Source organism: Otolemur garnettii, unplaced genomic scaffold, assembly GCF_000181295.1.
Source record: "Otolemur garnettii isolate 467f Iridium unplaced genomic scaffold, OtoGar3 scaffold00019, whole genome shotgun sequence".
NCBI classification, from domain to species: domain Eukaryota; kingdom Metazoa; phylum Chordata; class Mammalia; order Primates; family Galagidae; genus Otolemur; species Otolemur garnettii.
The window spans coordinates 16,994,453-17,011,565 of record NW_003852414.1 but is presented as its reverse complement, the minus strand read 5'-3'; the positions used below and the strand labels follow the sequence as shown (position 1 = coordinate 17,011,565).

At 37.9% G+C, this 17,113-nt stretch overlaps 1 protein-coding gene across 7 annotated transcripts in view; it reads right to left on the bottom strand.

The window, feature by feature from the left end:
- Positions 1-293: 293 nt before the first annotated feature.
- The window catches only part of MINDY3 (MINDY lysine 48 deubiquitinase 3), a 73,996-nt gene continuing 57,176 nt past the window's right edge, over positions 294-17,113 (bottom strand). For 5 of the 7 annotated variants that reach the window (XM_003786790.2, XM_023511337.1, XM_023511336.1 and 2 more), the window contains 4 exons: positions 9,853-9,925; positions 7,343-7,430; positions 3,769-3,840; positions 294-1,163 (listed from right to left, as the gene is read on the bottom strand). In XM_003786790.2, coding sequence (XP_003786838.1) covers positions 1,014-1,163; positions 3,769-3,840; positions 7,343-7,430; positions 9,853-9,925 — 383 coding nt within the window. In that variant the 3' untranslated portion in view covers positions 294-1,013. Of the gene's footprint in view, positions 1,164-2,553; positions 2,689-3,768; positions 3,841-7,342; positions 7,431-9,852; positions 9,926-17,113 lie in introns of all 7 variants that reach the window. The other 2 variants (XR_002772470.1, XM_023511335.1) reach the window with 2 other exon arrangements.

Genomic DNA, 17,113 nt, shown 5'->3' with positions numbered 1-17,113 from the left:
CTGTGCTGCTGCTGAGTTAGCAGATCTCTTAGGTAAGTGCAAAGTTTGGTGTCTTATTCAAGGTCCGTACGAGTCCATTACTCGTTTGCTGTATGCTGTGTTCACAGGACTGCTGGGTAGGAACATTTAAAAATATGTATTTGTGGGGGGCACCTGTGGCTTAAAGGAGTAAGGTGCTGCCCCCATATGCCGGAGGTGGCGGGTGCAAACTCAGGCGCGGCCAAAAACTGCACACACACAAAAGTATGTATTTGTTCATTTTGTGACACTTAATGTAACAAACTGCCAGGGTAAAGGAAAAACAGTGTTTATTTAGGCCATTGACTAGGATCATAATAAATAATACAATATACTAATGTAATAACAGATGTTCTCATGCATTCAGCACATTTATAAATATACAAGAAAGCTGGCTTACAGGGCTTTGGGACAAATTTGGAAAAGTGTATTTGGCAATACAGTAAAAGTTAACAGTGTTAAGACTATCAGATTCTGTTTTCTAGCGTTTTAAAAAATACATCCCCTATACATCTGTGAATATGTGGTAATGGTCCTTAATAGTTCTACTTTTTGTAAACATGCCAGAGTTAAGTCAATTGCCAAAGGATCTGGGGCCAAACATATTTTAGACAAGAAATAACAACTCTTCTGCATTTTGGTGTGGAAGCTGATATAAAACCCCAAAGTGGAAGTTTATAAATAGGAACTTTGATACTCAGTATATAAATGCTGTAGGTATTATATTTGTAATGTGCTAAATGACCAATAAGTGATGAAATTTGATTAAAGCTTAATTTTGCTAGTAAATTTCACACAAAGGGTTAAAATAAGATAACCTTTAACATAAAGCTTTAGAACAAATAATTTAAACATAGCTTAGACACTGAAAACGTGTTTTTAATTATTATTTACAGTAATGATATCAGTGTTTCGTTTAAGTTAGCCAATTGCTAGTCTTGAATTTTTCTTTCAACATCTGTTATTGAGATCTTCCTTGTCAATACTTAGGCAAATTAGTTCAGCGAAGGAGAGCGATCTGTGGTCCAGAGTAGTTCGATGTAGGGCCATTTGGTTTGGAGGCAGCGTTTAATAGGAGTGTCATCTGTCTGAAGCATGGGGTCTTCAAAGCCCATGACAACGGCTGTCCCTTCTACATACATGACCTGTTAAAATAAAGCCACCAGGGTCAATCAACATTCTTAGCAAATTCTTAGCGGGGACGCAGTTTTTACAGACTAGCAAATATAGTATTACTATGAAACTTTACGTATAATTTTATGGTGACAGAAATCATGAGCAAGCTTATCTCATTATTCATAAACGAGATGGCAATACAAATTTTAATTGCTAGCTGACCAGATGATTTTTAAAATTCAAGATTATGATTTAAAACATCAAGGTGAATGATGAAACACACACAGTTTCTCACAAACAATATTTTTCAAATAATATATATAGCACTTGAAAGAAGTTTTAAAGATGATTATTTCTATGTGGTATTTTTACAGGTCCTTCTGCTTACTAGCCAGACACGTGGCTGCTCGTGCTGCCTCATGGAAGGGAAAGCTGTCGTAAGATTAGGAGGGATGTCAGGACAGAAACAAAACTTCAAATAATAGGAAGAGGCTGAGGGATGACACTACCCAGGTAGTTTGTATGTGGTGGCAATGATCGTACAAACTGTAACTAGGTGGCAGAAACCAGGAAAAATTCGATTCCGATTATCTTAAACAACTTAGAAGTATTTTAGACATGACACACCCACAAAAACCCTCACACCCACAAAAACCCTCACTTGTTAACAAGGGCTCACAGTGGACATTAAAGCACTCCTCAGTCATGAATTTCTTTTGGTACCAAGAGAAATTTCGACTCTATAATTTAAATGGAACAGATACACACTGCCTTGTTCCATGTTCTTCCAAACTAAAAGCCATAAGTTATTTGACTAAAGAGCCAAAAGAAACAACTTTATTAGCCTTAAATGCCATAAAAGCATAATTTTATATTACTTTAGGCAGCTGTAAAGACATTCTTTAATGTGAAATATGTATTTTTCATCTTTGTTTTGGTTAATGTATTAGTTTGTTTCTAGTGTTACGGGATATAAATTTAATAAAATCTACAACTCCCACTTTTCATTTCCCTAAAGCAAAACTGCCTTTTCTGACAAGTTATGCACAAGTAGTGTAAGTCAGGTTATTACAGTTAAATATGACAGCCCCTAACAAAAAACTTTGTGTGCTCACGGCAGGAGAGCGGAAGTGCTTGGGGAATGCCCTGTGACCTACCCTTAGTGGCCTCCACTAGCCAGCCTTCTCTTTTCGTGTGTTTCCTCGGTTGTGTTTAGTAGTCCCTTACTACGCAATCTGCCATATTTCTAACTCCCCAGTCACTTCAAAACACTTTACTTCTGCAACTTAATGACATACATGCTTTGCCTTAGAGTTTTTTGTTATATTCTACTGTCACGTTAATATTTCATTTTTTAAAATTTCTGATCTTTTTGTTAGTATGTCAGACGCTTGTCACAAGCATGATTTGAAGACTTACTATACACAGGTAGCGTGGCCAAGCAGACCAAGACTGGATTGGGAATCAGGAACTCAGTTCTAATCCCTGCTCTGCCAATGACTTGCTGTGTGACCCTGGGTGAGTCACTTAACCTCCCTGTCTCAGATGCCTCATCTGTAAAATACGGATAACATTTGACTGACCTACCTTGCAGGGACCGTGTAGGTGAATAATAATCAGTGACTATAAAGTACCCCCTATTACAAAGCTCTGCAGAACTTCAAAATCTATTACAGATGAAGCGCTCATTAACACACATTAGGACACAGCATCCCAGTTTTCTTATTGACAATTTATAGTTTTTGCTAATATATATCTCAATAAATTATATTCTTGTGAAAAGATTTTGTACCTAATAATACTAAAATTACGTATTTAATTTACATTATGATCTATGTTCTGCAGTCACCCTCGATTAAGATGTTTGTGAAGGTAGCATGAGATCAAATTAAAAAGTCAGGCATCCTTCCAATATTAGCTGCATCTGCGGTGACTGACTTGATTAAATGCAGACATCAGAGATGTAAGCGTACACAGAACTAGAATTTAATAATAATTTAAAAAAGCCCTTTTGTTTTAAACCAGGTGACACTATCGGGAAGTCAACTGCCCTCTGCTTTTTTCAGGGGTTCACAGAGCAGCAGAGCACAGTGGCGCAGGCTCCGTGCTCCAAACCACCCGAGTTTCACTCCCAGCCCTGCCCTTTCCTGGCTGTGTGACCTCAGGTATGCTGCTTACCTCTCTATGGATCAGTTTCTTCCTCTGTAAAATGGGGACACACAAACAATACTTCACTAGGTGGTGTAAAAGGTAAGACAGCACTTAATGCAATTCTCGGAGTGATTTAATATTTCACAATATTTTCCTTAATCACAAATCTGTTATCCCTTTCTGCATTTAAGTTAATCAGTAACGTTTCTCTAATGTTGATTTAGAAACATGGACACAGATAGCCAAGGGTAACAATATGTATGGAGATGTATTCTGTCGTAGTGAGAAGACTTCTCCAAAGTCCCACGCAGACTTTTATATATTGGTCCAGTCAAAAGATGACCAGTTTTAAATTATGTGGTGACAATAAAGAGGTTCCTGGAATAACCTCTTTAGGGGACAGGTGTATGGGAATCAAACCTTTTATACTCACATTTATTTCATCACCCAGATGAAGACAAATTACTACGTGAATTATCATACCTTTTCATTATAATTTGATTGCTTCAATCCATTGTAGTGGTAGACAGTAAAAGACTCTGGACCACTGGATCCCTATTATAAATAAAGTACTATTAAAAACGTTAAGTTATATTTTTGTATCAGGCAGTTTCTAATTAGCAGTTAAAGTAAAATGCAAGCTTTTAAATCATTCTTTGATTGGGGACTCATTTGCTAAAGCAAGACACTTAGCTTTAGGGAATTAACTACTAGAAAGCCCTGTAGCTGAAACTGTTGCTTCTGAAGATACAGGAGAACAGGGAAGTCTGACTGCTACTCTCTTCTCTAGTAGCTGATTTTAACTACGAGCATTTATCACTGTATTTTAAAGGCACACTTCTAAGACACAAAATACTTCCTAGAACATATTTCTGCTTTCTCCCTTTAGATGTTATCCCCACTGTCTTAACCTTGCTTCATGTCACCTGTGTGCTGATCTTTTCTGGCCACACCCGAGGGACACACAGAGGGATGTGTGACCCAGGCTAGGCAGAATCCCTCCTTAGAACTTTTTCCAACTGGAACTAAGGGAATAGAGCTACTGACAACTGTGGCATCAGCTCCCAGAGAGAGATGGGCTAAGGGGACACAGCCACTCCAGAGAGGGGAAGGATGGGAGGGGCAGAGACTCTGCCTGCCACCGTCCCGGTGCTGCTGTGCTAATTCCTGAGCTACTCCTTCCCACTCATTTCTTTTCCTCTCACTTAAGCCAATGCAGGTTGGGGTTCTGTGATCTAAAACCTCGAATCCAGCAAAAATTCAGTCTCACCTCCACCTGTTCGCCTTTCTGAATTGTTTAGATAAGCATGCAATTCATCTTTCCAACCAAAGACCTTCGGTTGGCCTGTGCTCATGATTTTTTTTTTTAAACTCCTCTCTAAAATACCTTCTCCTTTCTCATTTTTCTGTAAAGTTTTTCCTGAACGCACTAGTGGGCTCTTTACTACTTTGGAAACTTCATAGTCGAAGTAATTAACTCGAGACTGACTTTGCATCATCTCTTCTCACATTCCCAACTACAATCTAAGTCTTATGATTTTTTTTATCTCACTTCCTTAACTGTATAAGATGCAATACAATCAATTACTAAGACAAAATCACTAATAATTTATATTGTCTATTCCCAGTAATTAACTGGCAAAAACCAGAAATACTAACAAAAGGCTGTATAAAAGAGCAGTAACATGCTTAAATGCTGGGGACAGACAGACCCATGTTGGATTCTTTAGCCAGCCACTTACTGTTAATTGTATGACAAACAATTGTCTTAAGTTTTCTAACCCTCAGTTACCTCCTTGCTAAAATGGGGGGAAATAACAGTATTTAATTTAGAAGGTACACAGGGCCTGGTGCACAGTGGATGCTTAATAGATGGTAGCTGCTTGGCCACTCTACTGTTGAAAAGCTTAGGAATATTCCCACTCTTTCTGCCTGCATCAGCTTCTCCCTCCCGACAAGGACACGTCCTCTAGTTGTACCATAAATGGAGCATTTGCAAAGATCACGGACATTAGACAAATATTTTCCTGGCTGTCCTTCTGACACCACTTTTGCAACTTTACTTCATTTCGGGGTGGTGGTGGTGATTAAATCAATGCTTACTGAATTATCACTATATTGATCTGTTAGGTACAAAGCAATATACAATTAATGGACAAATGAGTGAGTCACTATGTACTTGGTATCAGTGGTGTGGGCCACAACCTGAGATCTGTTACAGAGGGACTCTGAGGTGTTAAAGGATAGGAACAGGTGGAATTGAGATAGGTCTTTCCCTAAAACAGCAGCTCTCAAATTCTTTGTATCAATGAAATTTTAGAGGGTCCTCGGTCTAAACTGCGTGAGGGGCTAGTTAAAAGTGACACACCTCCCCTTCCCAAAGCTCCCTGATTCCCAAGGTCTGGGGAGGGCCTGACACTTGGCATTTCTGATGAGTTGTTGGAGACCACACACAGAGAACCCACTGCTCTAAAAGACTAAGAGTAGGATCACCTGCTTTGGTTGAGGAAAGAACATGTATTACCTAGAGGCAATGAGACTGGGGTTGGATAGAGAGTTTGTTCAGAATAGCAGGAAATAAGAGTAAGAGATGAACTTGGAAACAGTACAACCCAATGGGAAAGTCTGTTGTAGATAAAACAAGGTGCCTAGAGACCTCTCACTATCTCAAGGAATACTACAATTAAATTAATTCCTTGATAATAAGGTGCTATAAGTAGTATAGTGTAATTAAACATAAGACATATACTTCTAGAAAAGTTGGTAACTATTCACTTTTATATTTCCTAGGTGCTTTTAAAAATCTTCCCCAAATGAAATTAAAAACAGGAATATTATCTTTTTGTTATATTCATGACTAGGAAATAAATTCCTATCAAATGTTCTGATAGCAAACTTGAAATATAAAAATTAAGAGTAAAATATTTCCTCATTTACTATTATTTATCCAGATATCTAAAACATGACACTAGATTCCAAAACAAACTTTCAAAAATATCCTACGGGTTGGAATGTGAATAATAGGGTACCGTACCTAATAGAGTCTAATAATGGCAGAAACCCAAATATATTTTTTCATGAAGCATTTGCCAAAGTTTTAAAAAGTCCTAGTGCCTCTATGATGATATCCTCACACATTTTCTTAATTCACAATAGCCACAACAAATAGATACAGGTTTAGGAAATATGAGTTCCTTTTCTTTTTCAGTAATCAAGAAGTGGATGCTAATAATACTGTCGACTTTGTTAATTTAATGTCTCAGTCTTAAATTATCTTTAACAATTATATCAGGAATTTTAGCAATTATATCTTGAAATGTTCCCTCTAGGCTAATTTTCTATTTATTAGTACATCTCTTTTATAATAGAAGTAGCAGAGAAATTGACATTTCTTTTGGAACAAAGACCATTAATTTAGACTATACTGATACCTGATGAAATGACCATGTTATATAGCTAAACAGTTTGAGTTAGTAGTAAGATTCTTCACTTAGATAAGAAACAAGACAGGTGCTGCCAATAGAAATGGCTTGCCAACCACACAGCAGTAACTTGGAAGTTCTGAGCCTCACATAACTGCTAACCAAGCTTAGAGGATGACATGTTCCAACACGCAATGGCACTGCTACCCTCAAAAGTTCTTCCCTCAACCTAAACTCTCCTGGAGCTTAGGCCCCTACCTGTGGGCACCTTTACCTTCTTTCCAAGTATTTGGAAAGTCCTAACGAGACACACACCAATCTATGAACAGTAGTTGCTTGAGAGCAGGAAAGGGAGCAGGGGAGTGGAGAGAGAGTCGTCTACTCTATGTCTCAGGTCTCTTTCTTTACCGTCATTTCTAATTCTATCTTCAGTCGGTCTCCACCAGTTTCCACAGGTCTCAGTGGACCCTGCTCCCGGGGCCAGACCCCGACAGGAAGGTCTTTATGTAACAGCGTCTGCTCAGTCTCAATCCTATGTCAGGACATTTTAAAGGAGTAGGAAAAAAGGCTGAAACAATCACAAGTGATCATCTCAATAGAACAAAACAATAAATATATTTCCTCAACTATGTTACCTGATCAGGAAAAAATTCTTGAAGAAATGGACCCAATAATATGATTCCTAATCCTTCTGGATCTAATTTATTCTTCATGAGATTTATACTATGGGGAGAAAAAAAAAAAAAGAAAAACAGTGGATACCAAAGGAAAAAAAAGTAACTTATTTTTGTTTCATGATTAAATTACTTGTACTATAACACATTTGACTGCCAAAAATCCTAAGAGCTGTTCTTTTTAGAACCTTAATAACAAATACACAGGAATGACATCTAATCTGCCAAAACTTGGTTATTTTTAAACTAGAGTAATCTGTTACTATTTAAAATTTAAATTATGATGATGACTTTGGAATCTTGTTCCTTATTAGGTAAAGTACTTTAAAAACCAAGGCTTATAAACTTAGGCTTTGTAATCTTCCAAAGGCCAATTCTCTTTGCTTCGTAGGTATGCCTGAATTTAACAATCAAATGAGGCATTTAGCTTGGATTGTTTAAGCCCAGTGACAAAAAGAAACAGTATCAGAAGGCAGTGGTATGTGAGATAATGAAAATATCTCTTAAAAAGCTTACTTTCAAGAACTAAGTTAGATAGAGGCTTAAAATTATTCTAATATCAGTTGAAGGTTGAAGAGTACAGGAACTCTGACAGGGAGTGCTACAGCCTAAAGTGAGTGGTGCTCTGCACAGCCCTTACCATTTAGGGGAACCAAGGCTGGAGATAGCGGTTGGCAGGTGAGACTAGAAAGAAGGCAGAGAAAAGCAGACTGCAGTTTTAAGAGTTTGCAAATGAAAATGGTCTTCAGAAAAGTTTTATCCTCCATGTTAAACTGTAAATGTCAAGTTACGTAAAACTTACTCTACGTATGTAACACACAAAAAGTGTTGTGTTTGGGGGTTTCAGGTAGCTCTAGTTAACCAAACCCCCAGGAGTGACTTCCTGCCTTCTGTTTCACATCAAAGGTGAGTCTAGACACTATCTCAGAGTTTGGGGGATTTGCCCCCTCCTGTTCTGATACTTGTATCCAGCTTGGGTCAGTTACCGTGTGTTTCTTTCATAAAAGGAGTTTAAGCTACTCTTATATGGGCAATCTTTATTTTAAGGTTTATGAAAGCTGCAACGGTGCAGAAGGAGCCTTGCCTCCTGGAAACCCCCTGGACCAGGTTTGCTCACAAAGTGACATACAGTTAAAGGCCCCTCAAGCGTCTTGCAGGGCCAATACTATCACGATCCTATAGCCAGGATCTGTATCTTACAGTGTGTTACACAAAGCATATGACAGTTTAATGGGTCTGAGTGAGGCCAGGAGATTATGACAGGAAACAGATGAAGGCGAAGTCACATTATAGTTAATGTATTTAAATTAGCTAATCCTTAGTATAGCCCCATTAGTTTATGGGCCATCACACACTACAAATGTGACTAGGCCTAAGTACAAAGGGAATACCTTGGTCTAACCTTTGAGCTACTTCTAGAAACACAACCTGACAATTCAAGGTATGTTATACATTCTGATGAAACAAGAAAAATTAGGTAAATGATGACATAAAAATCTGAAAAAAATTTTTTCCCTCTTTCTTAAGAATCATTAGTAAACAAAATAATGTGAGTTCAATTCTCTTGTGTAAATTTAGAGCAGTGCAAACAATATGGTCTCTACTTGGAAATCAGTCTAGAAGACATATAGTCTTACTATCATATCTTTTTTATGGGGCTAATTCAGCTCTCTCTTAATTTCTCAAGTTAACAATGATTATGTCCATTAAGAATGGATGATATCACAGCTACATATAGTAAGACTGACTGAGATATATTATTTCAGGTATGATTAGTTTATATAATGTTTTTATGTGTGACATACTTTCAAACAATGCATGGCAGAACATACTTAAAATAGGACCAAATTCTAAAAACTGTATATACCGATGTGTGTCTGTTATTCTGCTAAACCTTTCATTTTCTTTTGTTAGCTAAAGTCTTTTCATTGTCAGAAAAAAAAATTCTGCATAAAAAAGGGAAAAGTTAGTACAGATCCAAGGTGATCTTCATTATTGTTTTTCCACTTGTTAAATCTATGTGTATCTGTTTAACACGAGTTATTTTCTCCTGGACAGTAACTGAAGATCCTACATCTAGGAAGGAAGTTACAAACATGATGATGCATAAAACATGAGTGAGAATGACGATGACGACAAGGTCCTCAGGAGATCCTGAAAGTCCGTAGCCTCCAGTATATTACAGGTTACTCAGAAAAGTGTCACATCATTTAATTTGATCATTTAGAGACCTTTCCTGTTTTTGATTATCTTTTAAATAAAGAGGGAATGGCAGAGGCCTGCATTCCTATTAAATATGTTACATCTTGCTATATTAGATTAGTCTGACTTCTTCCTAAATTTGTTTTATATAAACTGCTTTACTTTATATATGCAAATTGAGATTTAAGAAAGGCAAAAATGTACACTGTGTCTTCAACTTAATGGCACCCTTTCTGAGTTGCCTAAGTAACACTTCCTGTTCAACTTACTATTCAGGATCTGAAACAAGGTCCAATGCTTTCATCACGTCTTCCAGAAGTGAATCTGGTATGAATCCATTATCTGGGGAAAAAATATATCAGAAATAACTTGAAATAAGAATTTACTCCAAGACAAAGAGTATTATTGCTGAGAAGATTCCAGGTAAAATCATGTACAAAAGATAAAGAGTTAAGGAACAGCATATTAAGTTTATCTTAGGCACTATGCTTATTATTATCAGACTCCCATATTAGGTTTTTTTGGGGCACATATCCAAAGATTTATTTTCAAAGTTAATTTCAAATAAAAACATTCACCATATCTGAGAACTCCGATGAAATTTACAGTCCAATTACTTTTTATTATAAATTTAAGTGGGCATAAGGTTTTTCCAGCCTAATAGTATATCTTTTGATAAAGAGACTGAACCTCACATTCTCATCAAAAAGTCCAATTAAAAAAATTCTTCAATAAAACCCCTTTGTCACAATGTTACTTAGCTTGAAATACAGATAACTAACAATACAGGAGCAGTACAAGATATCCTGTAACAGACTTGGTAATTTAGAAAAAAGCCATAGTTTTAACAGAAAAAAAATTCAAAGTTGAAATGCAGAGTAAAATCAATGCTGAGTATTTTATGGAAAATACATATGTATTTTTTTTCTTTTCGACTTGATGAGGAAATAGCACTGGCAAATGGCCCAAATGCTAGCTAGTAGCTTGAAACAAGTTGTTTGTTCCCTTAATGTACAGTGCCCAAGTCCCCTTAGCCATTCACTCACTCCTAAAGACTGTCTCAGCTTTCAATCAGCTTCTAACACAATGTCTTTTTCAGGAATTAGATGATTAAAAGAAAGAAAAAAGCCTGCCATGGAGAACGAGGTGTCTAAAGCCCTTCTCCTATCAGCTACAGAATATAGCGTGGAGTGCTCTCTCAGGATGTGGAATCGCACGGTCTCTATCAGAAGGAAACAAAGACGCTTCAATGGTAGAAAGGTCTTTCTATTCTTACGCCTCAGAAACAACTGTTTACCCACTGGAAGAAAGGTTGGCCTTGACTAAAAGGCTACGAATCATTTAAGATCATTAAAAATGTATTTTTTTAAGGGAAGGGTTAGAATAATTCCAATTTGTCAAGTTCCCAATAATTTGAAGTATGGTGAGTAAAGACCTTGTTGAAGGCACTTGTGAAAACATTCAAGCCTTATGGGCTTTGAGTTTGAAACACAGAGAAAATTTCCTTATTTTGTTTAGTTAAGTCATAGCTAAAAGGTAGTATTTCTAATTGTGAAAAGGCTTTCCGTGGCCACCAGCAAACAGGAACAACTCTCTATGTGGGCAGGTTTCTTTGTTATGGGCTCCCCTGCGTGTCCACCTGACATCACAGGTTGGTTTCTCTTACCCAAAATACTCAAGAGCAGAATAGATTTTAGAATACTTGCAGATACACAGTGGTTGAGCACCCCTAATTTGAAATTCCAAATCTGAAATGCTCTAATGCTCCACGAGCATTTCCTGTGAGTATCATATCAGCACTCAAACAGTTCTGGATTGTGGAGGATTAGGAATTTTTGGATTAGGAATGTTCAACCTTTACGGTGCTCTTCAGAGTACTGGAGGGCATGCATCTTGTAAATGGTGGCAGCTTTCCCTGAGAAAACATAACCTGCAATCCAACTCCCACCTCCAGGAAGAGCTAATTGGTTGTACAGAGACACAAACCACAACAAAATGACTTCCTGAATACCACACTTAACTTATACATAATTAACCTTAAGCTTAAACATTCTAGAATGTTTTTAAAATACCTATGAAATTTATAATTCATAAACATTCTTAAATGTAACAATAACAAATCAGCGACTCTACATTTTGTACACTTAGCATTTTAAAACTAGAGGTGTAATATAATTTTCAAAATCCTTCAAAGACTTTTCATATAGCCAAGATTAAAAGAGATCTCAAAATTGTTTATTTTTGTAGAACATTTCACATGTTACTCAATCCTACCCACAAAAATAAATTCTTTAGAAAAAGAACAGAATCACGAAACCTAAAAACAGATGAAACCCAGGTCATCCAGCTTAGTTAACGGAATCCCCGGAGAACAGAGGAACAGAGCCAGGATGAGATGGCCTCAATACCAACCACCAAGGAAATACAAGAAGTAGACGTGGAATGCACAGGCGTATTAACTACGTGAATACGAGACGGACTGCCGTGACACTGAGCCTCTGGACCAGAATGTGAGTGCAAACCAGTAACAGAGGGTGTGGCGGGTGTGACAGGAGGCAGCCATGTGCAGACACTCTGATCCTGCTATATTTTGTTTTAGAACATTTGAAAGGAGAAAAAGTAGTTGTTTGTTTAAAAATATAAGTTGTTTTACCAGCAGAATGTCATACTGTTCAAAGTGCCAAGCTCCTAGAGGTTGAGGGGAAGAGAAACTCAACTCGGCAGAGTGCCGCGAGGTGTGTGCGGAAGCCGGCTGGTGATCTGTGCCAAGGTAACTGCTTTCATAGCTGTGAAGAAACTAGAGTTGGACTTTAAAAGGAAAGATATACCTATCATGAATTCTGTTTTGAAAGATTAAACAATAAGACAGAACCTGGCAGGTCTCAAAATTTTAGTAGAACCTCCGTAGTGGAACCCCTCCCTCTGCTGACCACCTCAAAGTGACCTAACTCATAGACCAGACATGCACATGTGCCTATCAGCACAGCAGGCCTAGTTCCTTATGTCGACCAGCTCTGTGTGTTGACCAGTTGGTCACAGTCCCTTGGGTGGTCAACTCACAGAGGTGCTATTGTAAATCAGAAATTCAGAATTAACAGAAGGCAGGGAAAGGGCTTCTCATACTGAGATAAGAGCTTAGGAGGAGGGTACGGAGCACTAACTACCTGAGACTGTCATTTTCCAAACACTGTAGGGGAGGAAGACTAAACCTTCTTGGGAATAATAATAACAATCCAGATTAAGCAGGATTTAATATCATTTGTTTGAATCAAATAATAGTTTGATGATTTATTTATTTTTTGAGACAGAATCTCACTCTGTTGTCCTGGCATCATAGCTCACAATAACCTCATACTCTTGGGTTTAAGAGATCCTTTTGCCTCAGTTTGGTCTGTTTTTAGTATAGCTAGGGGTCTCTCACTTTTGCTCAGGATGGTCTTCAACTTTTGAGCTCAAATAACCCACCTGCCTTGTCCTTCCAGAGTGTGAGGACTACAGGTATGAGCCACTTTGCCCAGCCTAAAGGATTTTATTTTTGCCAAATGTTGTGTTATATGTTACCTAATAATGTATTATTAAGGCTTTAATACTATAGACCAGTGGCAACCTTCCTAATGCCGGGACCCTTTAATACACTTCCTCATGTTGTGGTGACCCCCAACCATAAAATTATTTTCCCGGCATTAGGAGGGTTGAGAACCCCTGGTCTAGACCAATAATTTAATAAAAACTCCTATTATAAAAAGTGTGTGGCCTCTTAGACGTTTTCAGCTCCCTGTGGTCTTCTTGCCGTATTACTGCTGGTTGGCCTATCTGCGTCCCCACTTTAAGTATACTCAGAAAGAAATGCATAGCTAATTTACAGCTGTCCTATAAATTCACTTTTGTTACATGAAGGAAACATTGCTAGATAAATAAAACATGGTGGCAAAAGACAGAACAACATGGGCTGGGGCAGCCCAATAGGGACAGTGACGACGGTGCTGCTGTAGCTGACGGCAGCAGTGACAGGAGGGCAGGAGGGCTGCTGCAAGGGCACAGGAACAGCAGTTATTCAGAGGGAACAGGAAAGACAAACGAGAGGCAATTCTAGAAAATGGGGATTGGAGTACATCACACTTGGTCTACATCTACATAAAGATTTTATGGAGCTCTTAAAGGGGCACACTGAAATAATTCATATAAAAGATGACCATCAATATATTTTAGCCACTTAAGAAATAGCATCAGTATAAACCAAAATATTTATCCTTTGCCCGAATAGTGTTGCTTCCTGAGATACAATTTTAAGAGGGGGGTGGGAATGGAGCAGGGGATAGAGAAAGATGAAAACCAAACAAAAAACCCAAACCATCAGGGTCTGGAGGTTATTGGATAAGCTCCATGCCACCGTTTTTGAATTGTTTAAACAACTCTATGGCCAATTTATTAAGTATTAGATAAATCGTGTAAAGTAGATATTAAGTACATATTACAGGGGAGAAAACTAAGATTAGGAACTTGGCTGACATTACACAGCTACTGCGGAGTAACAGAGAGGGCGTCCCTGTCTAGTATCTGGAGGCACTGGGCACGTCCTCGGCTGCCCAGGGTCTTCCTGCACACTGCTCAATCTACTCCAGCCTCAGTCTGTCTATTTTATCATTATTTTTAAAAAAGGTTCTGATAAAACATGTGCCAGAATACAAAGCACATGTCCAGACACTTTTTTCCATAAAAGGATTTGAAAAAGTAAATAAGTACACTATGGACTTTCTGTAAAACCCACGTGTAACACTGTGCATAGGCCTGAGAGCTGATTCTCCACAGGCTCTGAGCACACATATTAGTGTTTACTTTTATCTCTGAATTTGAGATTTCTCATTAAAATGAGGCAAATAATTAGAGGTAATACATCAAGGTCCTGCTGAAATTAAAATTTTAGTAGTATTCCAAGAGAGAAAATAACAGTTCAAAAATGTATTTTTGATCTTAATTACAAATAAAGCTCTTAAAGAATCGGACGTGGAGATTACTCTAATTGCTCAGATAGCAAGAGAAACGGTATCAAATTCTTATTCCAGAAAATTAAGAATAACAGTTCTACATAAACTTAGAAAGGCTCAACAGCACCTCTGTATGGTGCTAGCACCTAAGAAAAGAAACCGGTAGTGGAGAGAGAGGGAAAGATCGCTTTATCTCCTAGAAGAGCAGCTAGGATCCAGTGTTGGTTCCCCCGTTAGGTATGTGGCTTTGGAAGTGACGCCAAACATCAGATGTTTGGTTTTCTGAAGAACAGAACAATAATAATAATAATGATCTGTCGCCTAGGCTATGATAAGGCTTTAACGAGATCAGGGAGTTAAAGTGCTCTATAACTCTTAACCTTCCATGCAAATGCAAACGTCATCAGCAGCAGCAGCAGCAGCAGCATATTAAACACATCCCTGATTGTGAACAGGCTTATGCCACCTGTTAGGGAACGTGGCCTCACAGCGCTCCTCCTGTAAAGGGGGGTCACCCTGCACAAGTCCATTTAGTTCATCACGTGCCTGAAGCAGTGATAACAGTGCTACCACTTAGCCTACCTCAGCCAGACTGTGGGCTGAGATAAAGAAACAAAAACACTCTGGGGACCGGAATTTGAATTCTTTTTTTCTCATTTTGCCTCCAGGTCAATTGTTCCACAAGTATTCTGAGAGGGGCAACAAAGGACAACTGTCCCCAGACCAGCTTCTGTCGGATGGAAACTGGCACTAGCCAGATGCTTGTAAGAACTATTAGAACATTAAATGTTCCGGGAAGGCTGGATTGGCTTCCATCTTGAAGCTCGAGTAAATAAAGGGATTAAAAATAGATGAATTTTTCATTTTTAGTCTTTTTGGTCACTTAAAAACTAATGTGCTAGTCTTGTAAGTTTGATTTTTTTCCTCCAAAAATAGTATGCTAGAGTGAACTATATACAGTTAATCCACGAACAGTGATAGTCACACGAGAAAGTGGAATTTTTCTTCTATGTGTTAAGTTATATATGAGGGTAGCTGAACACATTTTGCTTGCTTTCCTTTTAATAATTCACTTTATAGTGTTGCTAAGCTGTCATAGTTAACTCTCTGTAGATGAAAACCATTTTATTTAATCAATAATTATCTTTCTGTAATAGAAAACCAGCCAATTTATTTTTCTATGAATTGCTCTTGACTCAATTCTGAAAAACAGCTAATGATTATAAATTATGTTTTAGTCTGGGAAATATAAGAAACTTTAATTTTCACTGGTAAATTGGTAAAAGAAAAATAAACAGTATAAGCCTGTTGCCTAATTAAAACATCTGCAAAAAGCAAAGAAATCTGCTTATAACAACGGTCTCTCACTTTAAAAACCTTTGTTTTAGTATCATTTACATTACTGACAGAATTTTTTTTTTTTTTTGAGACAGAGTCTCACTTTTGTCACCCTTAGTAGAGTGCTGTGACATCATAGCTCACAGAAACCTCAAACTCATGGGTTTAAGCGATTGTCTTGCCTCAGCCTCCCAAGTAGCTGGGACTACAGGTGCCCGCCACAATGCCTGGCTATTTTTTGGTTGTAGTTGTTGTTTAGCAGGCCTGGGCTGGATGCGAACTCTGTGGCTGGCACTGGAGCCGCTGAGCTACAGGCGCCCAGCCAAGTTCAGGTCTTTTCTGTCTGCTCTGAAGGCGTTTCCTGACGCCTTTCTTCATTTACAATTACTACTTCTTAAGAGCTTCTAATCTTGCATTTTCCAAGAAACTCAGTCGCTGGTAGTTTAATTTTGGTTCTAAAATTTGCACCAATATAACAAAGAAAGGGGTATCTAATAAAACAGATTTCATGAAAGCCAGATGTTTGATTTTGCAATGTTCTGTAGTACTTACAGGGGCTTAAGGGGCATGACTAGGATCTTGGACAATGAGTTCACAGGACACATAAGCCAGCACTGCAGCCTGGAAACTCTGGGTAGATGCCCATATCTGTCTATAAAGAATTTCTTTCTTTGGTTACAATTTACACAACTATGGGTAAGAACATATCCCAAAATATGCCCTGATACAGGGTAAGCAATTCTATGTGTGTGTGCATGATTGCAAAGTGATCCTCTCCGCTGTAATGTGAAGTATACATAAGGAATCGTCTTAAAAAAGGGTTAACAATGGCAGAAAACAAAACATGTCTTAATCTGTAAGAATACAACATTGCTCAACTCATTCCCTGAAATATATTTTTAAAAAATACACATCCAAGTCTTTGTATTATTCATTTCTTATTTCAAAACAATACTCCTTACCTCTAGCATTACTTCTCTTTAAGAGAAGTAGGTAAATTAGACTGTTAGGTAAATTCTACCTAATTACTTTTCTTGTACCCTATTTTTCTACTCAAGCCAAATACTTGCTGGCTTTTCCTGTATATATTAATAAATTGCCATCTCTTGCCTGAATTCACAGAGCTATCACTTTCTCTTTTTAGTGTGTCCATTTGCCAATGTTGTATTTCCCTCCTCAAGTCTTCAGGATAGCTCTCAGATTTCAC